This window comes from Panthera uncia, assembly GCF_023721935.1.
Source record: "Panthera uncia isolate 11264 chromosome A3 unlocalized genomic scaffold, Puncia_PCG_1.0 HiC_scaffold_12, whole genome shotgun sequence".
Lineage (NCBI taxonomy): Eukaryota > Metazoa > Chordata > Mammalia > Carnivora > Felidae > Panthera > Panthera uncia.
This window is the reverse complement of record NW_026057579.1, coordinates 21,373,579-21,400,381: the sequence shown is the minus strand read 5'-3', so window position 1 is coordinate 21,400,381 and position 26,803 is coordinate 21,373,579. Positions and strand designations below refer to the sequence as shown.

At 37.5% G+C, this 26,803-nt stretch overlaps 1 protein-coding gene across 3 annotated transcripts in view; it reads right to left on the bottom strand.

Moving 5' to 3' along the window:
• The window catches only part of ATAD2B (ATPase family AAA domain containing 2B), a 162,355-nt gene that overhangs the window by 134,570 nt on the left and 982 nt on the right, over window positions 1-26,803 (bottom strand). For all 3 annotated transcript variants that reach the window (XR_007462447.1, XM_049652475.1, XM_049652474.1), the window contains exon 2: window positions 4,581-4,732. Coding sequence is in view for 2 of the 3 variants with exons in the window: in XM_049652475.1 (XP_049508432.1) it covers window positions 4,581-4,732 (152 nt within the window). In the remaining variant the exon portion in view is untranslated. The remainder of the gene's footprint in view (window positions 1-4,580; window positions 4,733-26,803) is intronic.

Here is a 26,803-nt window from a genome sequence, read left to right as displayed (position 1 = left end):
GCTACATAATAAAAGAAGTGTCGATGTAAACTAAGATATTTCTAAAATACCCAACAATTAGTATTTTCAAAAATTAAGAAAAATGGAAAGGACATTCAGAAAAAAGTAAATACATGATCTTCTGTATGGTTTGCACAAAATTCTCTTTTAATGGAAGTATACTTGATACACAATATTATATTAGTTTTAGGTGCATAACATAGTGATTGGACAAGTCTATATGTTATGCTGTGCTCATTAGTAGTGTAGCTACCATCTCACCACACAACACCACTGACGCTATTCTCTATGCTGTGCCTTCTATCCCCATGACTTATTCATTCCATAAGTGGACGCCTGTATCTCCCGCTCCTGTTTGTACACATTTTCTTAACAAAAATATTGTGTTTTTGGTTACTCCAGCACTTTTCGTGTTCAATTTTAAATGTTAAATATTAAATGTTAATGATAAATGCCCCTGCCTAATAAAGGTCATGGATCAGATGATTAAAGGATATACACAAAAACTCAAGCTGTTACATGTACACATACTGTCAAAAACAAAAACAAAAACACTCCAGCCCTCCTTTCCCCCAGAAAAAAACAAAACTACCTTGTTCTAATATACTACACCTCTTCAAAGTATTTTATTTTTAGTACCTTTATATACAAAGTACACTATAAAGTAATGAAATTGGTATATTAACAGGTCTTTCCTTAAAAGATTATACATGTCAAATTCTCGGGAACCCACTTAAAACCACACAGAAAAGTCAATTTTACTACATCATAAATCTACTTTGACTTTGAACCTAACATAATACTAACTCAGTATGATGAGTTTACTTACAAGTGAGGGCTCAAAATGAATTTTAGCATATGCAAAAACCAAATGATTGAAATTTTACATATTTAAATTATCCAAAAAAAATAAGATGCTAACCTTGAAATAATTCTACAAAAGAAACCTAAAACTTTCTGAACAGTAACATCACTGGGAGAAAAAAGTACAATAAGCCTTTTTGTCCCTCTGAAGAAGACAATGCTTACTTGGCTTTTACTTCATTGCTAATGAAATCTGTTTTAAAAAGGAAAAATAAAAACTTATTCTTCAATCAATCCAATTATCTTACAATCATAGATTATCATTTTTCCATTACCATTTCTCTTTATAAAAATGAAAAACAAGAAAGAGACAGAATAGTAAATATCTGGATATGAAGAGAACACTAGAATTTTAAGAGTTGGCCTTCCTGTATAATAATACATAAGCCTAAAAAGCCCCATGAATCAAAGTTCCCAAAAGTTAATCGCTTAAAATGTAACTAGGTGAGTTCACTGTTTAAATGAAAGCTCCTGGAGCACCTGGGTGGTTCAGTCGGTTAGGCATCTGACTCTTGATTTTGGCTCAGGTCATGATCTCACAGTTCATGGGATCAAGCCACACATCAGACTCTGTGCTGTCAGGAGAGCTCATTTGGTATTCTCTCTCTCCCTCTCTCTCCACCCCTCCTCCTCTCTCTCTTTCTCACTAAATAAATAAATTAAATAAACAAACACACATTTTTAAATAAATAAAAATTGTTCTGCCAATCAACAGTAATTTCTTTTTTTTTTTTTTTAAATGTTTATTTTTGAGAGATAGGTAGACAGACAGAGTGTGAGCTGGGGAGAGGCAGACAGAGAGAGGGAAACAGAATCCCAAGCAGGTTCCAGACTCTGAGCTGTCAGCACAGAGCCCGATGCGAGGCTCGAACCCACAAACCGCGAGATCATGACCTGAGCCACAGTTGGACGCTCAACCGACTGAGCCACCCAGGTGCCCCCACAGTAATTTCTTTTAAAAATTTAGTAGTCAAGGGCGCCTTGGTGGCTCAGTCAGTTGAGCGTCCGACTTCGGCTCGGGTCATGATCTTATGGTTCGTGAGTTCGAGCCCCGCATCAGGCTCTGTGCTGACAGCTTGAGCCTGGAGCCTGCTTCAGATTCTATGTCTCCCTCTCTCTCTGCCCCTGCCCTGCTCACACTCTGTCTCCGTCTCTCAAAAAAGTGAATAAACATTGAAAATATATATATAGTTTTTAATTTAGTAGTCATTACAAAGTCCTTTAGGATTCATTATTTTTCATGGTTAAGACTAATTCTTATATACATTCACTTTTCCCCCAAATGAATTATATTTTTAGCACAGTTTTTTTGAAAGAACTTTAATAATTTTACTTTAGTTACTCATCATAGATTATCAAAATAAAGGAATCAGGATTCTTAGGCTCATGACATAAAAACAAATACAATCCTTCAAATAAATCCTGATTTTCATATTTACACTATCTCAAAATCTAAAGTACTTACAAGGTTTCCTTAAAATTCAGTTCTGTTGAAGCTAATAGGTCAAACAGCATTTTCTTTTTTTTTTTTTTTTTTTTTTTTTATTTATTTTTGGGACAGAGAGAGACAGAGCATGAACGGGGGAGGGTCAGAGAGAGAGGGAGACACAGAATCGGAAACAGGCTCCAGGCTCCGAGCCATCAGCCCAGAGCCTGACGCGGGGCTCGAACTCACAGACCGCGAGATCGTGACCTGGCTGAAGTCGGACGCTTAACCGACTGCGCCACCCAGGCGCCCCTCAAACAGCATTTTCTATTTGGGTCATCTGAAACACCAAAATAGGGGCGCCTGGGTGCCTCAGTCGGTTAAGCGTTCGACTTCAGCTCAGGTCATGATCTCACCACTCATGAGTTCAAGCCCCACATCAGGCTCTGTGCTGACAGCTTAGAGCCTGGAGCCTGCTGTGGATTCTGTGTCTCCTTCTCTCTCTGCCCCTCTCCCACTCATACTCTGTCTCTTTCTCTCAAAAAAAATAAATAAATAAACATTAAAAAAAATTTTTTTAGGGGCGTCTGTGTGGCTCAGTCGGTTGGGCGTTTGACTTCGGCTCAGGTCATGATCTCACAGTTGGTGGGTTTGAGCCCCGCATCGGGTTCTGTGCGGACAGCTCAGAGCCTGAACCCTGCTTCAGGTTCTGTATCTCCTCCTCTCTCTGCCCCTCCCATGCTCATGCTCTGTCTCACTCTGTCTCTCAATAATAAAATAAATATAAAAAAAATTTTTTTTCATTTTTTTAAACAAGAAATACCAAAATATTCTAACCCTGTAGCACTTACATTTCTAGATGAAAATTTAACTGAAAAAACCTTTTAAATTGCTATTCTGCCAAAATATAAGTAATAAATTCTGTTGGTATTCATTCTTTCTTAAGTTTTTTATTCAAGATATACTTAGCATTGTTTTAAAAAGGAGTATAATACTGAGGTACCTAAATGGAAGCAAAATTCTCTCCCCAAAACAAGTGAGGACTTTTTTTTTTTTTTAAACAAAAGACATGATCAAGATCAATTTACATAAAGGCCTTCAGAGTGGCTAAGATGTAGAAAATCTAATGTGCTATATACACAAACTGTTAAAATTATCTCACAGTTAAAGGTCAAACTTGAACACTAAAAGAACATTTTTAAGAAACATTTATCTAGAAAAAGAAGCCTGATTCACTAATTTAATAAATATGATACAGATTACAACAGGTAGATCAAGTCTAGAAGTGTAATTAAAGGGCAGTACTCATTTTAGTAACATCATTATAGCGACCTGGATCTGTTTTATCTCACAGATGAATATCAGAAAAGAAAAAAAAAAAAATCAAAGGCTCTGATTCAAGATTTTTCTACTTAGCTCCCAGACAACGCAAATAAAAAACTTAAAGTGGTCCATCTTCTGAAATATATTGAAATAGATACAGACTCTTTAGGGACCAGTATATACACTGCCTATGAAAGTCTATAAAACACCAAAGATTTTTTTTCATTAAAGAGTAACAGCATCCAGAATTTACCTACAAATATAAAATCAAATAATTTTTAGGTATTTGAAGGAGGAAAGAAACCAAAGGATTTCCTTTTTACTTTTGTTTGTAGTCCACACATCATCAACACTTCTACATCAAAGACTGGAGAAAAGAGAAGCTAAGAATTAAGAGTTCAATGTTTAAATCTTTTCTGTGTGTGTACCTATCCTATCTACAACAAATTATTACTATTTACTTTGGTAAGTGTGTAAAAATAAGTTATCCTGATACATAATGAACCAGACACAAAGTAAATTTAAGTTGAAAACGGACAAATGAAAAGATTTCTTTAAAAATTAATTTTGATTTTACTACATTTTGGCATATCAATTCAAATGTAATATTTCATAATTTTAGAAAAGGGAGAATTTACTTTACATTCAAATAAAAATATAATTCTAATCAAATGTCTTTAAACTTTCAGTATAAATATGTATGCATATTTAAGACCTATCAAATTTCTTACCATTTTAGATTTAGAAATACTATGGTTTCTATGAAATACTATAGATTTTTATAAAACAAATATGTTCTATGTCATATTTAGAGAAAATTAAAACATAAAACAATTATAAAATAAATAATTTATAAGTATTTCGAGACACTAGTGGCTTTATAATTTAAGAAAATTAGCATTGATATGAGCCCTAAATCATATCAAATAATTCATGAAAAACCAACGGGTGAGTTCTCACTTCTCACCTGGCCTGTCCAGTTGATATATTCCATTCCTCTCTCTGACCAGTACTTCGTGATTTTGATTTGTCTTTGCAAACAGAATCAGGTTGTTTCAAAGTGCGTTTGGCTGGAGGAGACACGTGGCTATCACTTAAACTACCATCAACTTCAGCTTTCTGAAAGACAAAGGTAAAAATGTATTTATTATCCCTATTAAAAAATATAGAATTCTTAAATTCTTGATAAAATATTCAACCAATAAATATTTACTAAGTGAATCTCTCTACAGGTATAGCAAATGTAGTATTCTGTAAATACAGAAACAAGGGAGTTAGAAAGATTAAATTTATAACCAGAAAAGTATATAGTTTCTTATTTTTATTTTAAAATAGTTTCCCTAGGGGCGCCTGGGTGGCTCAGTTGGTTGAGCGTCGGACTTCAGCTCAGGTCACGATCTCGCGGTCCATGGGTTCGAGCCTCGTGTCGGGCTCTGGGCTGATGGCTCAGAGCCTGGAGCCTGCTTCCGATTCTGTGTCTCCCTCTCTCTCTGCCCCTCCCCCGTTCATGCTCTGTCTCTCTCTGTCTCAAAAATAAATAAATGTTAAAAAAAAAATTTTTTTAATAAAATAAAATAGTTTCCCTAGGAATAAACCTAACCAGAAGAGGTGAAAAATCTATACACTGAAAACTATAGAAAGCTTATGAAAGAAACTGAAGAAGACACAAAAAAGTGGAAAAATATTCCAGGCTCCTGGACTGGAAGAACATCGTTAAAATGTTGATACTACCCAGGGGCACCTGGGTGGCTCAGTCCGTTGAGCATCCAACTTCGGCTCAGGTCATGATCTCACAGTTCATGGGTTTGAGCCCCGCATTGGACTCTGTGCTGAGAGCTCAGAGCCTGGAACCTGCTTCAGGTCTTGTGTCTCCCTCTCTCTCTGTCCTTCCCCAACTTGTGCTTTGTCTGCCTTTCAAAGGTGAATGTTTAAAAAATAATAATAGGGGCGCCTGAGTGGCTCAGTCGGTTAAGCGTCCGACTTCAGCTCAGGTCATGATCTCTCAGTTCGTGAGTTCAAGCCCCACGTTGGGCTCTGTGCTGACAGCTCAGAGCCTGGAGCCTGTTTCGGATTCTGTGTCTCCCTCTTTCTCTCTGACCCTCCCCCGTTCATGCTCTGTCTCTCTCTGTCTCAAAAATAAATAAACGTTAAAAATAAATAAATAAATAAATAAATAATAATAATAATGTCCATATTACCCAAAGCAATGTACATATTCAATGCAATACCTATCAAAATAACACCAGCATTCTTCACAGAGCTAGAACAACCAACCCTAAAATTTGTATGGAACCAGAAAAGACCCCAGATAACCAAAGCAATCTTGAAAAAGAAAACCAAAGCTGGAGGCATCACACTCCCACACTTCAAGACCTATTATTACAAAGCTGAAATCATCAAGAGAGTATGGTACTGGCACAAAAACACACACTCAGATCAATGGAACAGAATAGAGAACCCCGAAATGGACCCACAAACGTATGGCCAACTAATCTTTGACAAAGCAGGAAAGAATATCCAATGGAATAAAGACAGTTTCTTCAGCAAGTGATGCTGGGAAAACTGGACAGCGACATGCAGAAAAATGAACCTGGACCACTTTCTTACACCATACACAAAAGTAAACTCAAAATGGATGAACAACCTCAATGTAAGACAGGAAGCCATCAAAATCCTCGAGGAGAAAGCAGGCAAAAACCTCTCTGACCTCGGCTGCAGCAACTTCTTACTCAACACGTCTCCAGAGGCAAGGGAAACAAAAGCAAAAATGAACTATTGGGACCTCATCAAAATAAAAAGCCTATGCAAAGCAAAGGAAACAATCAGCAAAACTAAAAGGCAGCGACAGAATGGGAGAAGATATTTGCAAATGACATATTGGATAAAGGGTTAGTATCCAAAATCTATAAAGAACTTGTCAAACTCAATACCCAAAAAAAATCCAAATAATCCAGTGAAGAAATCGGCAAAAGACATGAATACACACTTCTCCAAAGAAGACATCCAGATGGTCAACTGACACACGAAAACATGCTCAACATCACTCATCATCAGAGAAATACGAATCGAAACCACAATGAGATACCACCTCACACCTGTCAGAATGGCTAACATGAACAACTCAGGCAACAACAGATGTTGGCGAGGATGTGGAGAAAGAGGAACCCTTTTGCATTGCTGGTGGGAATGCAAACTGGTGCAGCCACCCTGGAAAACAGTATGGAGGTTCCTCAGAACATTAAAAATAGAACTACCCTACGACCCAGCAATTGCCCTACTCGGTATTTACCCAAGGGATACAGGTGTGCTGTTTCAAAGGGGCACACACACACCCAATGTTTATAGCAGCACTATTGACAGTAGCCAAAGTATGGAAAGAGCCCAAATGTACATCAACAGATGAATGGATAAAGAAGATGTGGTATATATATATGTGTGTGTGTATATATATATATACATATATATATGAACATAAGGGAAGGGAAACATAAAAACAGGGAGGGAGACAAAAACATAAAAGACTCTTAAATATGGAGAACAAACAGAGAGTTACTGGAGGGGTTGTGGGAGGGAGGATGGACTAAATGGGTAAGGGGCATTAAGGAATCTACTCCCGAAATCACTGTTGCACCATATGCTAACTTAGATGTAAATTAAACAATAAATTTTAAAAATAAAAATAGTTTCAGGCCTACGGAAAAGATGTATGTATCTTTTTATGACATGATTCCTCATTCTCTCCTAAATACTCCAGTGCATACATGCCAAACCAAGGATATTTTGATACATTAGAGTCATATAACCCTCCCAATAGGATATCAGCATTGATAAAGTGCAGCGCCAATGCACAAACACATTCAAACTTTACTTGATCCAGATTCAGGATCCTATCAGAGAACATATATTGCATTTAGTTATCAGATCTCTTCAGTCCCCTTCAATCTGGAATAGTTCTTTAGGCCTTCCCCCATCTTTCATGCCCTTGACTGTAAAGAGTACAGGCCTTTTGTTCTCTAGGATGACCCTCAATCTGGATGTGATGCTCCAAATAACCACATTCTTGCGAAGAATATGCACAAATGATACTGTGCATGCTTTACTTACCCATCATTATGTGTAACTTTCATCACCTGGGCAATTTGGCATCTGCCAGGTTTCTCCACAATAAAGTCACTATTTTTCCCTTTGTGTTTGATCTAGACTCAAGGTGGAATTATTCTGATAATTCACCAATATCCTGTTCTTCATCAAACCTTCACCCATCCACCAGCCATTAGCATTCATTGACTATTTCTGTTTTGATCTAATACCATTGTGATGGTGATTACCTAATCCCAACATTCCTTCTCCATTTTTTAGTTGGCATTCTACTTTAAAGAGCTTTCCCTCCATCCCTTTGTCAGAATTCCTTTACTTACTACTTTTATCAGTGTAGATTCATGGATTCTTATTTTATACTATATGTTATAATCCATTATTCCATTTTGCTGCTCAAATTATACAACATTTGGCAATCAAGGGCCCTTAGAAAGTGGTTCCTATACCTTTTTGATATGTCCCCATCATTTTGACTACTTCCTTGCTTTCTGACACAAAAGACATCTCTAAATTCATCTTATACTTTCCCTCCCTGATTCTAAAATTAGCCATTTCTCCAAGAGATACCTGATACCTTTTAGTCATGGATAGTATTTAGAAACCAAGATCTGGGCATTAAGTGTGCTCATTGTTACTAGGGTTTCACAGCTACAGAGTCCTCTCAGAAGAGAGCAGGAAATATATGAATATATATACATACATATAAACATATCTATACCTATTTCTTTACCTGTGCATAAATAATAACATATGCATACACACCAAGGCTTCTAATTCTAATTCTACATCTTAAGTTTCTTTCTAGACTTTCCCCTTTTATGTTTGTAAGCTCTTCTCGGGGAGAAACCTGGCTTCCGTTTATTTGCTCTTTCAATTAATTTGCTTAACATAATCAATTTCTCAACCAGAGATGTCCACTTATCACATTTCCATTATTCCCTCCCCAGCCACATGTCCTCTGACTACAGGAAGGTCAGTATCCGCACAGCAGCTCTTGTCTTCACCACTCAATTCCCTGGATACTGGGCAAATGGATAAGAGACTGGAGGGAAGATTAACCTTCCCTTTAGAGAAGATTTAATTCATATGTTAATGCTTTATTACTTGACGTTATAGATCGGTATTTCAAAGGTATATATGACCATTTTCAATATACTACCATATATACTATTTTATTTTTTTATGCCACAAATTTAAGAAAAAAATATAAGAACTATTTATTTCATAAATGCACATTTCTAAATCATATTTTCCCAAAGTAAGACAACTACGTTACACAAATAACTAGTCAAAATGTAGCCTAACAAACAAACTTAAGAAATGCAGTGCAGAGCCTGCTTGAGATTCTCTTTCCCTCCCTCACCCTCAAAATAAATAAATAAAAACTTGAATGAAAGAAAGCAAGAAAAAGAAATACTTGTAATAGGGGCACCTGAGTGACTCAGCCAATAGAGCATGTGATTCTTGACCTTAGGGTCATGAGTTCAAGCCCCATGTTGTGCACAGAGCCTACTTTGCTAAAAAATTTTTTTACAAAAAGCCCAGTTTCTAATTTTGTGCTATAATACAATTTGCCATGAGCTAGTTCTAAAGCCACAAGACCAGGGGCACCTGGGTGGCTCAGTCAATTGAGCATCCAACTCCTGATTTCAGCTCAGGTCATGATCCCAGAGTCATGGGATTGAGCCCCCATGTCCAGCTCCATGCTGAGTATGGAGTCTGCTTAAGATTCTCTCTCTCCCTCTGCCCCTCTCCCCTACTCGTGCTCTCACTCTATAAACAATTAACAATAAATAAACAAACAAGCAAGCCTGCCAGCCAGCCACAAGACCACACTCATACTGAAAGACACAAAGGGAATGGGGGCGCCTGGGTGGCTCAGTCAGTTGAGCATCTGACTTCGGCTCAGGTCATGATTCCACTGTTCGTAGGTTCAAGCCCCGCATCTGGCTCTGTGCTGACAGCTCAGAGCCTGGAGTCTGCTTCGGATTCTGTGTCTCCCTCTCTCTCTGCCCTTCCCCACTCACTCTCTCAGAAATAAACAAAAAAAAAAAAAAAAAAAAAAAAGGAGGGGGGAACAACTAGATATTCAGAGTGTCTACAATTAAGGAAAATTAACCTATTTGTTGTGTAACATACAGTACCACTTCAAGTTATCAAGAAAAAGTGTTTAGCTACTTCCAAACTATCATCAGTAGAGGGGGAAAAACTATTTAAAAGCAATTCAATCATGTAATAGTGCTTTATCAATAAACATGCTTACTGTACTTAACAAATGAGTGCTTTTCAAAATTGTACTATTTCACTTCCTCAGGCTCTTGCCTTCTCTAACCCCACCCTTTTCAGAGTACATTAACTAGCCCAAGGTCACATGGCTAACAAATGACAGAAGAAAAAAAAAATGAGGTCCTGCCATTCCTAACATACATCTGTTACTACTATCTCAAACACTCTACCTTAGATATTTATAAAAATACTAAGGTTAAAGTATGTATTAATCGTCATCTAACTCAACTACTCATCCAAGACTTAATTACTGTCTACATTTGTCACTACAAAATGTGCTCCACCCCAGACCTAACCAATCAGAAATCATTTTTCTTTACATGATCCCCAGGTGATTCTTGTGCACATTAGTGTCTGAAAAGCATTATTATATGACATACTTATCAAATAGTCACTGAGAAAGCAATGTCATGTGTTCTAAGCTAAAGCATGTTTGTGAATACAGAAACCGAACAGATACCTGTGAACTACTTCCTCAATTTAGATAGTTCAGGCCTGCATTATTCCTCCTAATCAAATCCCATCACTCACCCTTCAAGACCCATCATTTCCTGGGTGCCTGGCTGGCTCAGTTAGTAAAGCATGCAACCTTGATCTCAGAATTGTGAGTTCAGGCCCCCACAGTAAGCAGAGCTTACTTTAAAAAAAAAAAAAAGACCCATCTTTTCTTGAAAATCTTACCTGAAGGATCTGATATAAATTGACCTTTTTCCTCTACTAGCTGCAACTCTATTATATATTTTGGCATTTGATTATATTCAACTTAGTATAATATGTTTACCATCTTTAAAATATCATATTCTAAGTCTTGAGATTCTAGCAAGATTTTAAGTTCTCATGTACAAAAAAAATACTTCATTTCTTTTTAATTGCACACCATACCAGGGTGGGGGCTCAAGATTTCCCAAAGTTCATTCAGTAAATTATTAATAGGAATTATTAGGGAAAAAAAAAGGAAGGTTCAGAATCAAGTAAGTTTGGAAATAATTAGGTTCAAGGTCTTCTGCTGTAGGACTTCTACGAGTCTTATTTAATATGTTAATATGCACTGTAAACCTCTAAATATGGAGGACAGTATATAACATTTCACAGACTTATTTGATGGAACTCTTTTTTCATGGAGCATCTACAGATCCTGAAGTTTTACAAACATACTCTGGGAATAAGTACTACACACTTATTGAATTACAGACATTAGTAAAATATCTGAAGTCTAGTCATTTTTTAAATAATTTGGGTACTACATAACTCTTTGAATATCAATTTAAATGAGTCTGTAGGTTTATTTGTTGGTCATTCTCTCATATTCTACTAGCTTTTTTCAGTTCTATTCAGGAAGGTCTCTCAAAGCGTTATCTGCACACTAACTGAATCAGAAATCACCTGATTCCTCATTAAAGAAATATAACCTGCTAAACTAGAATCTCTGGAGTTGGAATATTTTTAATGAGGGCCTCCAAATGATTCTTAGTATCCAAAGTTTGAGGACTTCTCCCATATAAAACAGTTTAAGTACATGAGGCACATCATTCTAACTGCTGCACTATTCTACTGTATTTTTCTTATCTTGGTAGGGTTTTAATTTTGACTTGCCTCTGTGACAGAAACCTCAGAATAAGTAACATTATAAAAAGCTCCTTCCCTCCAAAGAAATCTAGGGATTTAAGCAAAGCAAATAACCAAAATGTAAATACATACAAAATAATTACTTCACCATTTAATTAACTTCAAGCTTTGGGAAAGCTTTTACCTACAAACCTGATGACACTAACAGTTAACCTTTAATAAGATGATCATAATGCTCAACTTCAACTTTTTCATCTTCAAAGCATTTTACTAGTTAATTATAACCTAACCCTTTGAGGGAAGGCGTTGCCAGTTTCAGGACAAAGATACTTAAGAGAGATTATGCAATCTACCCACAGTCATTTAGCAATGTGTGTCGGAGTGATTACAATCCATGAGTAAGAAAGGCATCTCTGACTAAGGGAATAATTTCATTTAACAAACATTTATTGAGGACTCTACTGTGTACGTAAGACTTGGAGGACAATGGTAAAAAAAGATTAAGACCCATTTGAACTCAATACAAAATCTACTGGGTTGACAGTCACAAGGATAATATATGGCATAATATAGTGAGGAACATGATTCAAAGATGAGAAAACTTCCAAGTGAAGTATAATAGTAAGTGCCAAATGCTACAAAAAATAAAAGTAAAATGAAAAGATAAAGTTATTCCCACCTAAGTGGGAATTCTAACCCCAAGAAGAGTTAAATTTTTCCAGTTAGCAAAAATCATGTTCTCCTGGAGTCTGAGGCTCTTTAGTCGTGCTCATCAGCTACTACAAATACTTGCCACTATTCTACCACAAATCTTATAAAAGTAGGCAAAAGAATTTGAGAATAATAAAGCAGAGAACTTATGCTGCTCTACTTTTTAGGGAAGACTTCCTGCCCAAATCAGAATTTGTCAGAAATCTAGAACCTAGGATTTTAATGTAAAGACAAAAAGAACATATCCAAGTATAGCATTAAAAAAAAAAAAAAAAAAAAAAATGATGGAGCGCCTGGGTATTCAGTCGGTTAAACATCCAACTTCATTCAGCTCAGGTCATGATCTCACGGTTCATGGGTTCGAGCCCCACATCGGGCTCTGTGCTGACGGCTCAGAGCCTGAGCCTGCTTCAGATTCTGAGTCTTCATCTCTCTCCGTTCCTCCTCTGCTTGCACTCTGTCTTTCTCTCTCTCTCAAAATTAAACATTTAAAAAGAAAATTTAATAAAATAAAAAAAATGAGACAGTCAAGGAAGTAAGTGAATTAGCAGACCATGAGATTAATTCGAGTCTTGATGATGGCCTCGTGTAGAATTGTGAAAGCAGAAAATAAATTGATTCCAGAAAGTAGAGTAACTGAGAAATTAGTGACACCAGTATTCAAATAAACACAATGTAACTGCAGGTTAGTAAAAAGTGGTTATTTTTTTTCAGTGAGTGTGGGGGGGAGCCGGGAGACAGATGTTAAAGGAAGAAGCATAATGCTGAACTCTAATTTCAAAAGTTAAGTTTAGAATTCTAGCCAGAAATCTAGGGAGAGGTGTATCAGGCTGTGGGAAATGCAGCTCTGAGACAGAGTGAGGTGAGGACTAGAGGATAGATATGAAATGGCAATAAAAGGATCATAGATAATATACAGAATGAAAAACAGAGGGCAGAAGTAAAACTCTTTAAAAAATGCCTATATTCGGGGCGCCTGGGTGGCTCAGTCGGTTGAACGTCTGACTTCGGCTCAGGTCATGATCTCACGGTTCGTGGGTTCAAGCCCTGCATCAGGCTCTGTGCTGACCGCTTGCTTAGAGTCTGGAGCCTGCTTCAGATTCTGTGTCTCCTTCTCTCTCTGCCCCTCCCGGTCATGCTTTGTCTCACTCTGTTTCTTAAAAATAAATAAATGTAAACTGTTAAAAAAAAAAAAATGCCTATATTCAAGCAATGAGCAGACAGGATCTTGTACAAACTAGTGAAAAATATAGTCTTTTACTAAAACAGCTTGGGAGTAGGGGGGGGGGCGGGGGGGCGGGGGGTAGGGCAAACTTGGGTGGCTAAGTCAGTTGAGCATCTGACTCCTGATTTCAGCTCAGGTCATGATCCCAGGGTCGTGGGATCAAGCCCCACATCCAGCTCCATTCTGAATGTGATGTCTGCTTGGGACTCTCCCTCTCTCTCTCCCTCTCTCTCTCTCTCTCTCTCTCTGCCCCTCTCCCCTGCTCAGGCTTTCTGTCTCTCTCTAAAAAAAAAAAATAATAATAAAATAGAAATAAAAACACTGGGGAGTGGAAGTTTGTTCCGAAACAACTCAATGAGAGAAAAGCTGATAAAAAACGTGGGTTGGTAATTAGAAGGTCACTATAGGGGTACCTGGGTGCCTCAGTTGGTTAAGTGACTCTTGATTTCAGCTCAAGACATCATGATCTAATGGTCTGTGAGATGGAGCCTCACTTCCAGCTCTGCACTGACAATGCAGAACCTGCTTGGGATTCTCTCTTCCTCTCTGTTACCAAACACACATGTGCTCTCTCTCTCAAAATAAATAAACATGAAAAAAAAAAGTTACTATAACTTCTAACAGGGCAACTTCTGTGAAATGCAGGGCGGAAATCGCTAGGTGAAGAACTGGGTACTTGGTGAGAAAGTACAGGGGATAACTATGAGCAACTCTCGTTAAGAAGTGCCACTGTGAAGAAAGAAGAGACAATAGTCTAAAGAGGTTACAAAGTCAAAGAAGTCAGGGAAGAATTTTATTTTATTTAAATGCCCCCTTTATTTTTTTTCTCATGTACATTCTACTCCCAACATGGGGCTCGAACCCATGACCCCAAGATCAAGAGTCACATGTTCTACCAACTAAGCCAGCCGGGTACCCCAAGAATTTTCTTTTGCTTTTCTTTTTTTAAAGTTTATGTATTTTTGAGAGAGAGAGAGAGAGAAAGCATGAGTGAGGCAGGGACAGAGAGAGAGGGAAAGAGAGAATCCCAAGCAGGCTCCACACAGTCAGTGCAGAGCCTGATGTGGGGCTCAAACCCAGAAACCGTATGTTCTGAGATTATGACCTGGGCTGAAGTCAGATGTTTAACCAACTGAGCCTCCTAGGCACCCTAAGAATTTTATTTTTTAAACAGATAAGATGACTTGGGTGGCTCAGTCAGGTAAGCATCTAACTCTTGATCTCAGCTCAGGTCTTGATCTCAAGGTTCTTCAAGCCCCCACTTCCCCCACCCCCGCCACAACCTCCCCGCATTGGACTCCGAGCTGGGCATGAAGCCTACTTTAAAAGAAAGAAAAAAAAAAGGATAAGATGACCTGGTTTCTTGTAAATAGAAGGACACATAGAAGAGAATAAAATAAAATTTTAAAGAGTAAGATGACTGATGAGAAAAAGATCCTCAAAGAGACAAAACATAAACAAAATAAGAACATTATCGCCCAGGTTAGATCAAAAAGTATATGAGTACAATCAATCTTTTCCAGTTTTCTTTGTAAGACAGTCTTTTTCCCTACCTTTTTTTTTTTTTTTTAATTTTTTTTTCAACATTTTTTATTTATTTTTGGGACAGAGAGAGACAGAGCATGAACGGGGGAGGGGCAGAGAGAGAGGGAGACACAGAATCAGAAACAGGCTCCAGGCTCTGAGCCATCAGCCCAGAGCCTGACGCGGGGCTCGAACTCACGGACCGCAAGATCGTGACCTGGCTGAAGTCGGACTGGCTGAAGTCGGACGCTTAACCGACTGCGCCACCCAGGCGCCCCTTCCCTACCTTTTTAAAAAATAAGTACTCCTGCTTTCATGAGAAAGCTTAGAAGTGCGGTCAATTTCTTTTTCTTTCAGCAGTTACCATGACTGCAGAAAACAAAACTCACACTGCTATTTATTTGCTTAGGGCCAATATTATTCTACAAAGTCCTCAAACTTCAGGCACACAAAAGGTCCTACATTTTCCTCAAACATCCCAAAAGCAATGGCTTACTAGTTTAACATTTCTAAGCAAGAATGAATATGTGAAAGAATAGACAGACAAAATATATAGAAGTGAGCTGAGGAACTGTAAAAAGACAAAAACAATCTATTGTAAGTTTTAATGCATTTTTCTTCCTGGAAGATAATTTTCAATCTGAAAATAATACATACTTTAAACGAGAGACATGGGTACAGAAAAATGCCACAAAATTTAAATACTGGACAGGACCAGTCTTATATTGCAGCACTACCACTGAATTAAAAACTACCATTTACCTCTTAAGATTATTTAGAAGAACGAGTGAGGTAGTAGAAGTAACAAATATTAAACCTACAGCCTGACAGTGGATACAGTCTAAAGTAAGGATACTTGCTTGGCTTTCTAGGATTAATATAATTCCATAAGCTTATTAAATTCCCTTTAGCGATTCATTCTTTTTCACAAACAAAATTTATTAAGCACCTGTTATTGTGTTAGATACTAAAGATACTTGATGATGAGATAATCTCTGCCCTTCAAGAAAGTTAAAGTAGGGGCACCTAGGTGGCTCAGTAGGTTAAGTGTCTGACTTCGGCTCAGGTCATGATCTCACAGTTTGTGAGTTCAAGCCCCATTTGGGGCCCTGTGCTGACAGCTCAGAGCCTGGAGCGTGCTTCGGATTCTGTGTCTCCCTCTCTTTCTGCCCCTCCCCTGCTCACGCTGTCTCTCTCTGCCTCAAAAATAAGCAAACACACAAAAAATTTAAAAAAAGAAAAGAAAGTTAAAGCCTAACTCCTCAAATTACCCAGTGAGAAGTATATAAGAAGAGTGCTGAGAGCATTGGGGAGTGGTGTGCATATTGATTTTAGCCTGTTTAGAGGACAATATGGAAAAACCTATAAAAATTTAAAATACATACACCTTTAACCAAGTAATTCCACTTCATAAAAAAAAAAAAAAAGTAATTTTCTGCTACATCTTTTATAATATTAAAAACATAGAGGGACACATGGGTGGCTCAGTCCGTTGAGCCTGAGACCCCAGCTCAGGTCATGATCTCACGGTTTGTGAGTATGATCCCCACATCCAGCTCTCTGCTGTCAGTGCAGAGCCTGCTTTAGACCCTCTGTCTCCCTCTCTCTCTCTCTCTGCCACTCTCTCCACTCTCCACTTCTCCACTCTCTCTCTCTCTCAAAAATAAACAAACATTTTAAAAAATTTAAAAAAACAAAAAAAATTGAGATAATTTGTGTACTAATAGGGAACAGCTACAGAAGTGATGGTATAATAACACAACAAAATAGAAAATTATCAAGAAGAACTAATATGCAAGAATATACACAATACATAGTTTACTATCATAAATAGCATATAGATTATAATTCCATATATGTAAAATATACACATATAAGTTACCCATAAATACATATGCAATGGTCTGGAAAGATGTACACAAACTTTAACAGTGGTTATTCCTAGGAAAAACAAACTGTAGGAATTAGGGAACAGGGGAAGGTCTTTTATTTTTTTTCCTGTGTACTTCCATATTGTTTGAAATATTTATTTTATAATTTTTTATTTCATATTTTTTAAAGTATTTTTTTTAATTTTTTTTTAATGTTTATTTTTGAGACAGAGAGAGACGGAGCATGAATGGGGAAGGAGCAGAGAGAGAGGGGGACGCAGAATCGGAAGCAGGCTCCAGGCTCTGAGCCATCAGCCCAGAGCCCGACGCGGGGCTCGAACTCACGGACCGTGAGATCGTGACCTGAGCCGAAGTCGGACGCTCAACCGACTGAGCCACCCAGGCACCCCTTCATATATTTTAATACAAATAAAATATTTTGCCAAAGATCCAAGGTCATGCGTCTTGTGTACCCTTTATGTTCAGTTGTCTATCTGGTACACAGTGTTACCCAATTAAAGATATCAAAGAATTTTTTAAAATTTCCTGGGGTGCCTGCCTGGTTCAGTCAGAAATGCATGCGACTCTTGGGGCGCCTGGGTGGCGCAGTCGGTTAAGCGTCCGACTTCAGCCAGGTCACGATCTCGCGGTCCGTGAGTTCGAGCCCCGCGTCAGGCTCTGGGCTGATGGCTCGGAGCCTGGAGCCTGTTTCCGATTCTGTGTCTCCCTCTCTCTCTGCCCCTCCCCCGTTCATGCTCTGTCTCTCTCTGTCCCAAAAAAAATAAATTAAAAACTTTAAATTAAAAATTTTGGGAAAAAAAAAAAAGAAATGCATGCGACTCTTGAGCTCAGGGTCATGAGTTCAAGCCCCAAGTTGGATGCATAGATTACAAAAAAAAAAATACCCATTTTCAGTTGAAATGCTGCTTCTGAATAATTAACTGCATGCCCTTAAGCAACTATCACTTCCCCTCAATTCTTCCATCTAATAAATTTGGAGGCTGAATAAGAATAGTAAAAACTAAAAAATTAAAATTAAATTAAAATTCTAAATTTTAGGGGCGCCTGGGTGACTCAGTCGATTTAGCATCCAACTTCGGCTCAGGTCATGAACTCGCAGATTGTGAGTTCAAGCCCCGCATCAGGCTCTGTGCTGACAGCTCAGAGCCTGGAGCCTGCTCTGGATTCTGTGTCTCCCTCTCTCTCTGTCCTCCTCCCCCACTTGCACTCTCTCTGTGTGTGTCTCTCTCTCAAAAATAAATAAAGATTAAAAAAATAAATTAAAAAAATTCTAAATTTTAAAGTATTTTCAAATTTTTAACATAGAATCCACCCACCAGTTCATGAATTTGTGCCGCCATCTTATCTGTGCACACCTGTTGATGAAGCTTCACCTGTTTCTATACATACATTTAAAACTTCTATAAGGTGTCATTCATTAAAAAGGAAGTATAGCTCTGCAATGGGGTTTGGTTTTTCAAAAGTAGCTTTCCCTTAACTTGCACAATCATGTACACAACCACAACACTCATCCAAAGTGTGAGTATTCAAGTATGCTCTGGTTAAAGGGTGTTAATAAGTTGTAAAGGAAATGAATTTTTATCAAGCAACTTCAAGGCTTTATCCCAACAAATGGGCCACTTTACACACAGGCAACAAGAGTCAGGTGAAAGAAGCACCAAATAACTCAAGTAACCGTCAGTTTCTTGTTTAGTCAAGTAACTGTCAGTAAATTTCTCCAGCATACCATCAAAAGTGCTTAAAAATAGTTTAATTATCAATTTAGGAATAAAATTTTTCTAGGTGTCAACATCTGAATATTATGAGTTCCATAAGGAATGAAAAGGGAGAGCAGTAATATTTTTTTAAGTTTATTTATTTATTTTGAGAGAGAGAGTGAGCACATGTGAGGAAGGGAGGGACAGAGTGAGAGGAAGACAGAGAATCCCAAGCAGGCTCCACACTGTCAGCACAGAGCCCCACATGGGGCTCAAACCCACAAACCGTGAGATCATGACCTAAGCTGAAACCAAGAGTCAGACACAACTAACTGAGCCACCCAGATGCCCCAAGAGATTAGTATTATTGGAAGAAACGATCATTTTAAATTATCATTAGAAATGATAAATTGGGGGGCTCAGAAGAGCATGAACTCATGATCTTGGGGTCATGAGTTGGAGCCCCACATTGGGTGTAGAGATTACTTAAAAATAAATAAACTAATTAAAATAAAATAAAATGACATGATAAACTGGCCTCAAACTAAAAAACATGAAAAACCACAAACTAAAAGAGCGAAGATTGCCAAAAAAGGGTAAAGGAAAAACCCAAGCCTAAAATTAGCAAAATGTATGAACAAAGACCTAAAAACAAAAAACAAAAAAAAAACCCTATAAGCTTCAAAAGAGAAAGAATACCTACAAAAGAAAAAGAATCGGACCAACATCAAACTTCAAAAGTAACACTAGATACAAGATGACAATAAAGTCATATTCTTTAAGTATTAGACCTACAATTTTACATCCAGCCAATTTTATTTAAATGAAAGAACATAATGAAAACATTTTCAGCCATGTAATGCCTCAGAAAGTTTGTTACAAAAAGTCCCAAACTGAAAATATTCTTGGAGGAAATATTCACAAAAAAGAAAAATAAAGAATAATATGAGACACGAAAAGTAAGATCATCAGGGGCGCCTGAATGGCTCAGTCGGTTAAGTGACCAATTCTTGATCTTAGCTCAGGTCTTGATCTCAGGGTCATGAGTTCAAGCCCCGCACTGGACTCCACACTGGGTGAAGAGACTATTTTAAAAATCAGGAAAAAAAAAAGGTAATCATATCGGTACTTGAGAAAAATTTATTGTTACTGGAAAAAAAATTCCAAATTAAAGAAAAAGACAAAGTACTTATATCCATAAAAATATCAGAACTAAAATTCTAGACAATACAGCATAGGAAGGAAGGTGGAACATTATAAGAGAACGTTAAATAGTATGTGGCTTTAAAGAAAAAAAAACAGAAGTCAACAAACAGAAATTTAGGTCTTATGAGCAATTAAGCGCACGCACACACACACACACACACACACAGAATATTTAACTTTAAAATAATCAGAAGAGATGGGGCACCTGTGTGGCTTAGTTGGTTTAATTCTCCTCAGGTCACCATCTTGATTTTGCCTCGGGTCATGATCTCATGGGCTGACAGTGCAGAGACCGCTTGGGATTCCCTTTCTCTTTGCCCCTCCATTCCTCCCACTCTCTCTCTCAAAACTCAGTAACATTTTAGATAGATAGATAGATAGATAGATAGATAGACAGACAGATAAAATCATCAGAAGAGGGGCACCTGGATGGTTCAGTCAGTGGAGCATGCAACCCTTGATCTTGAGGTCGTGAGCTCAAGCCCCAAGTTGGTGCAGAGCTTACTTAAAATATATCTATGGATATATGTAGATATGTATAGATATAGGGGATGCCTGGGTGGCTCAGTTGGTTAGGCGTCCGACTTTGGCTCAGGTTATGATCCCACAGTTTGTGGGTTCAAGCCCTGCATGGGTTCTGCAATGGCAGTGCAGAGCCTGCTTGGGATTGATATTCTCTCTCCCTCCCTCCCTCTCCCTTCCTCCCTCTGTGCCCCTACCCCACTTGCATTCTCTCTAAAAAAACTTTAAAAATTAAATAAATAAATACACACACACACACACACACACACATATATATATATACACACACACACACAGGGGTAGCTAGGTGGCACAGTCAGTTGGGCATTTGACTCTTGGGTTTCGGGTCAGGTCATGGTCTCGCAGCTCATGGGTTGGGCCCTACATCTGGCTCCACATTGCCAGTGAGGAGCCTGCTTAGGATTCTCTGTCTCAAAATAAAAAAACTTTACATATACATACACATATTTGTATACCTATGTATATGCACACAGATACATACATACGTATGTATACACATATGTATACACACGCATACATATATACATCAGGATTTGAACAAAAACTTAGGTAGAATCTTAATATGGAACAAGAGATTTAAGTATCTAAATAATCAATAAATCCACACTATAATGTTTCCCATCTCCTAATGTTTTCCATCATATATATTTTTCTACACCAAATACAAAATATGCATTTTTCTTAAGCAAATAACACTTACCAAAACTGACAGTGTATTAGGTCACAAGAAAAAGCATCTAATTCCATACTAGGTTATGTGAGTAATGTTCCTTGCTCTTGGATTTATTATAAAGGTGTCAATTCTCTGTAAATTAATCTTGGAATTCAAATAATTTCCTAATTAAAATTCTAGCTGGATCTTTTGAGGAATTCTAATCTTAACTGGAAATGTTTATGAAAAGAATGAAGATCCTTGAAAATTTAAGTTAACTTTGAAAATAACAAAGAGAAGGAACTTGTCTTTTAGAATATTAAGATATATTCCTAAACTAGTCCTAAAAACAGTATGGTACTGACACCAGAACAGGCCAACAAAAATATGAGAGCAGAACATATACAGGAAATTAGCATACAGCACTATATTAGCAAGATAGCATATTAGCAATAAAGCAATATAGATATTAGCAAGTAGCACTATAAACAATAGGTTATAAATCAAAGATCTAAATAGGAAAAATCAAGCATGTGAAAAGAATCATAATTTAAACAGTATCCCTCACTACGACACAAAGAAGGTTAAAAGCTACCGATCACTGATACTTTTGGAAAACAAGAAAAGTTAACTTTAGTAGAAAGCAGAAAAACGGGCAAAAAATATTAACAGCATGAGGAGGTTAACCACAGCATATAACAAAAAGACTGCACTGCACAACTCCGGGGGGGTACCCTTCACATAGACTGTAGTGTGAATGGTGCCTTCTTGACTTTTTGCAATATGGCAGCCCTATTAACAGTGAACCAAAGAGGCAAAACTTCTTGCCCATAATGCACTTACATTTTAATGTGGTAGGTGTGTCATAAACATGGATTGATTAAATGCAAAAACAAAGGAGTAAGCAAGCCCCACTACCAAAAGTCAGATTGAATGATCTCCAAGTTCTTATCTCACAAGATCAGAGAGCATATCATTTTATGGTTATGTGAAGCACCCCTGGCTCAAAGATCCTAATTTGGGTCCTAGAATACAAACACTAATAATGCTAAATGTGTTTCATTCACTAGTATGTATCATCATTTATAGATATGCCATATAATGTCTCTTCAAGAGGTTTTAAAACATGAAACATTTTTTCAAAGGGAAAACATTTACCTCCAAAATAGATTCTCAGAGCATGAAAGAAAATGTATGGGCCGCCTGGGTGGCTCAGTCGTTTGAGCATTCAACTTTGGCTCAGGTCAAGATCTCATGGTTTGCGAGTTCAAGACCGACGGTGGGCTCCGTGCTGACAGCGTAGAGCCTGCTTGGGATTCTCTCTCTCTCCCTCTCTCTGCCCCTCGCTTGCTCTCATGCCTGCGCACTTTCTCTCTCTCAAAAGTAAGTAAACGTTTTTTTAACAAAGAAAAAAATGTACACACTGATAAATATTGCCAAGCGGAAGGGAAAGATGGCAGCCCAAGTACACCTCTAATGCAGACCACCACAATGCCCTAGACTTACTCCACAGGGATTTTTTTCTCCAAGTCATCTTTACAATATTGCAAAATGATCTCTGAACAACACGTCTGCTCCTCTTCCTACAACCACTCCCTGAAATCAGGTAGCAAACAATCACTGAAAATCGCTATCCTGTATTTCACATCCCTACAGGCTACTGTTCCCACTTTCAGTCCCAATACAATCCTAGGCACAACTCCAGATAGTCTAGTAAAAATCTGTCTATACACAGTATATAGAGTATTTCCTGACTGTACAATAGCTGCCTTCTTTCCTTTTCAGATATTTGTGGAAACTACTGCTTGCACAGCAACAAAAAGTAGTGATAAATACAGATGTGATAGTAAAATATACAAGCAGAGAAGAAAGAACTAAATTTAAATATTAAATCTACTTATTATCTACTTATTATCACTTACTACCTATTTGATCTTCTAGTCTAGAGTCTAGAGGAAAATTTTCTTTTTTTTATGTATGGTAAGCAAACATTCAATGTATGATTTTTCCCCTTTGTACGTTCATACAACTGTTTATCCAAAAATCCCAAATCCCTTTTACTCAATAACTCACTTTTCACAAAATCCTTCCCTAGCAGGAAGGCATAACAAATATACTCCCAATATAAGACCAAAACCCCAAATATCAACAAATCAACCCAGCTTAAGTCGCTGGTCTGGTCCTTAGTTCTTCTAACAAGTAGTAATCCTATCACCTGTCCAGCTGGTTTCCAGAGGCTAGAGGTTTATCTATAATTAGGTATTTAAGAGACAAGCACTCAAGGATCTATCAAAGAATGGTCACAAAGACTACCTGCCACGGAAAAGAGCTTAAGAAATTAACATCCTTCACTTCTACAGGTGTTGTAAATTTCATCTAGGACCTTAAAAACTGCAAGTTTGGGTACCTAGGTGGCTCACTGGATTGAGCGGTAGTTAGACTTTAGCTCAGGTCATGAGCTCACAGTTCATGGGTTCCAGCCCCATGTCCGGCTTTGCACTGGCAGCACGAAGCCTGCTCCAGATTCTCTGTCTCCCTCTCTCTCTGCCCCTACCCCACTTGGCTTTCTCTCTCAAAAATAAATAAACATTTAAAAAAAAATTTTTTTTAACTGCAAGTTTGAATATCTGGACTACAGAAATGATCAGTAATTGATTTGTTTTAAGTTGCATTTTCAATTGGTTACCACAGATAATCCTATGAACTCCACAGCTACCTTGGTTCAAAGTTGTGAAGGGATATTGTTTACCACATTACTCAAGATACACACACATATGTATACGTATGTGTGTTACATTTCCATAATACATATAAGGAAAAACTTGCTCTACTCTGAAGGACTTGTATTTTTCCCTACTTATCTCAGAGTCCTATAAGTTATTACATTTTACTCTCAGACTTCTTTTCTGTGTTTAACCATCAACTTCAGCCACTCTGTTGTAGTATATCGGTAAATGCACGAGTGTTGGAAAAGAATAAGTACAGGGTGATAAAGGAGCATACTACAGAAGGACCCAAGGATTTTTTTTTAATGAAATTACGATAAAGCAAATTTACCTATAAAGTTACTCAAAATATTTATTTTGACCCTCTCAACTAAGATGTGGACTCAAAGAATACTATAAAACCTTCTCAAAAAGCACAAAAAGCTAGTGATGAAGCCAAAAGCAAACAAGCCTAATAGAAAAAAGAGTTGAAATATTGTTCAAAACTGCTTTCCAATTCTGTGAATACAATTATTAGTTCGCTGAGAGGAACTCTTTGATGGAGCAAACAAAGGCTAATTACCGATCATCAGATTAACTGACCTAAAAGAGGTCAAACTTTAAATATACTAAACAAACAAAAGAAGCCAGGAACGAGAGTAATTATAACTCACTACAGAGCAGAAGTCAGCTTGACATTTAAAAAGTGTGGGTTCAAGAAAATCCTTCCAATAACCTACTTGGGAGAAAGGCAAACTATACGCACAGCTCAGGTCCTATGGTTTTTTAAAGCAAATGAAATATGTAGACACGGCCCATGAAATCTAAAAAAGAGGGACGCCTGGGTGGTTTAGTCAGTTGAGGGTCCAATATTGATTTTGGCTCGGGTCATGATCCTAGGGTCGTAGGATTGAGCCCACATCAAGGCTCTACACTGAGCATGAAACTGCTTGGGATTCTCTCTCCCTCTGCCCCTCTCCCCTGCTTGTGCTCTCTCTCTAGAAAGAAAGGAAGAAAGAACTGAAAGAAAGAAAGAAGGAAAGAAAGAAAACAAACAAAGAAAGAAAGAAAGAAAAAAGAAGAAAGAAAGAAAGAAAGAAAAGAATCCTGGGGGGCAGAAAGAGGGAAGATCAGCATCAAGCGTAAAGAACACACAAAAGCAGAAAAAGAACCTCCTCAATTATGTATCTTATAAAGAATACATTTCTTCCTACCAAAATAAAAAGAGTCTCCTAAAGCAACAGCATGAACAACCCCATTTTCCATCAAGTCTTCACAGATGCCAGCAAATATCTAAAACTCCAGACAGAGAGAGAGTACCCTTAAATACACTGGAAAGAGTACTAAATTCTTGTAATTCATAAAACCAACTTGAGAGGAAGAGTTTACCAGACCCAAATCAACCCATTTTAGAAATATACAGCAACGAAAAATACACAAATTTCTTCATAAATATACAGTCCATAAGCTTAACAAATTCAGAATTATAACTTTCCTCTTTTAAAGGATCAATCACAATATAGGATTAGAAAATCCTTTACATTTCTCAGAGAAAGCCATTAGAGCATTCTATCACCTACTACAGCCAGAAGACAAGTCTTCTTAAAACTGAAAAACAAACATTTTAAAGTAAATCTTCATTAGCGTATTATTTATGACCTTTTAAAACATTCTAAAAGGATCCCTGAAACAAAGTTTCATCAGCCTCCTTCTAGAAAAAGCTCTAATATCTTTCATTCCTCCAGCAATTTAAAAGCTACCAAATGTTCATTTCTACATTAGATTATTGATTCCTTGCCTTTTAACATCTCCATAACAGCTGCTTGACAAATTACTTCACCTTATTCTTCAGGGGATAAGGACAGCATGCTATGCATGAATTCCAAAATGGGACCACAAACTGATCAGTGACAGATGAGCTAATTGCTTCAGATGAATTAGACACTGCTCTAATAGACTGGGCATTCATACCATTATACTACAATTAAATAGTACACTAAACATTTTATTTGAACTTAGGTATAGAGAACAGACCTTTCTTAAATTTACTTTTATTTTAAAATAAATGTTAGCTTCAAAAAGTCAGTAAGTCTGTACACGTTTGGAATAATCTCTACAAAAAGCCAAGTTTTCAGAAAAATTATTCTAGTTTGCACAACTTTAAGATCTAGCTTTCATATTTTAACCTAAGAGATCTGTTAACCCCAAAACAGTCTACTAACAAGACAGTTTTCAAAACATTTTTATCTTAGCAAAATAAAAGCCGAATATATTTTCAAAGATACAATAAATACATTTTGGTAAAATATATCTGTTGTATTTGCCTCGATTCATTCCGATCAGTGTCAGAACAGTATGACACACAGAGAAAAAGCACACACAAACCATAATCTTGTAGACCCCATAGAAAATAAAATATTGCTTCCCTCCCACAAGAATAACAAAATGGTGTGGGTTTAAAGGAGCATTTTAAATGAATAGCAATTCCCAGCCAAATTACTCTTGGTTAAATTACCCTCTTGCTAGACAGAAGCAATACTCTTTTCTGAATTCATAACCAATCTTGTAACACAAACTTATCAATTCCCTTAAAGTGCTAAAACAAGTGCTTAGCTTAGAGTTTTATACTATAATGAAATCTCAAGATCTTTCAACCACTTTTTAAAAAACCTAAATCACCAGCCTTCTTCAAATGTGTTGGCAACAGTGTGACAACGATGGTGTTAATTCACCTTCTAATCAACTATTCCCATAACAAAAACGCACACATCCAAGAAACCATACAATTTGGAAACAGTGTCTACTCTCCAAAACATTCGACATGCCCCTTTTGTGACTTGAAAGCTCTACCAGGTCCCTACTAGAACCTGGGTTAGCTAGCTGGCTGATTCTCCAGCTACAAAATCATGCTCGATCTCTCCTGCCTGGAGAGGCGATAGCGTTGATTTTGTTTTTAAAGTTGGTGTCAGAGCCGCTACAAACTTTTTTCAGCATCCCTGCCTGGCTGCCAACTGGAGCTCTCCGTTCACTTCCTCACCAACTTGAACCACCCCCAAACAGTTTGAGAGTAAGCTGGAGTTAGACA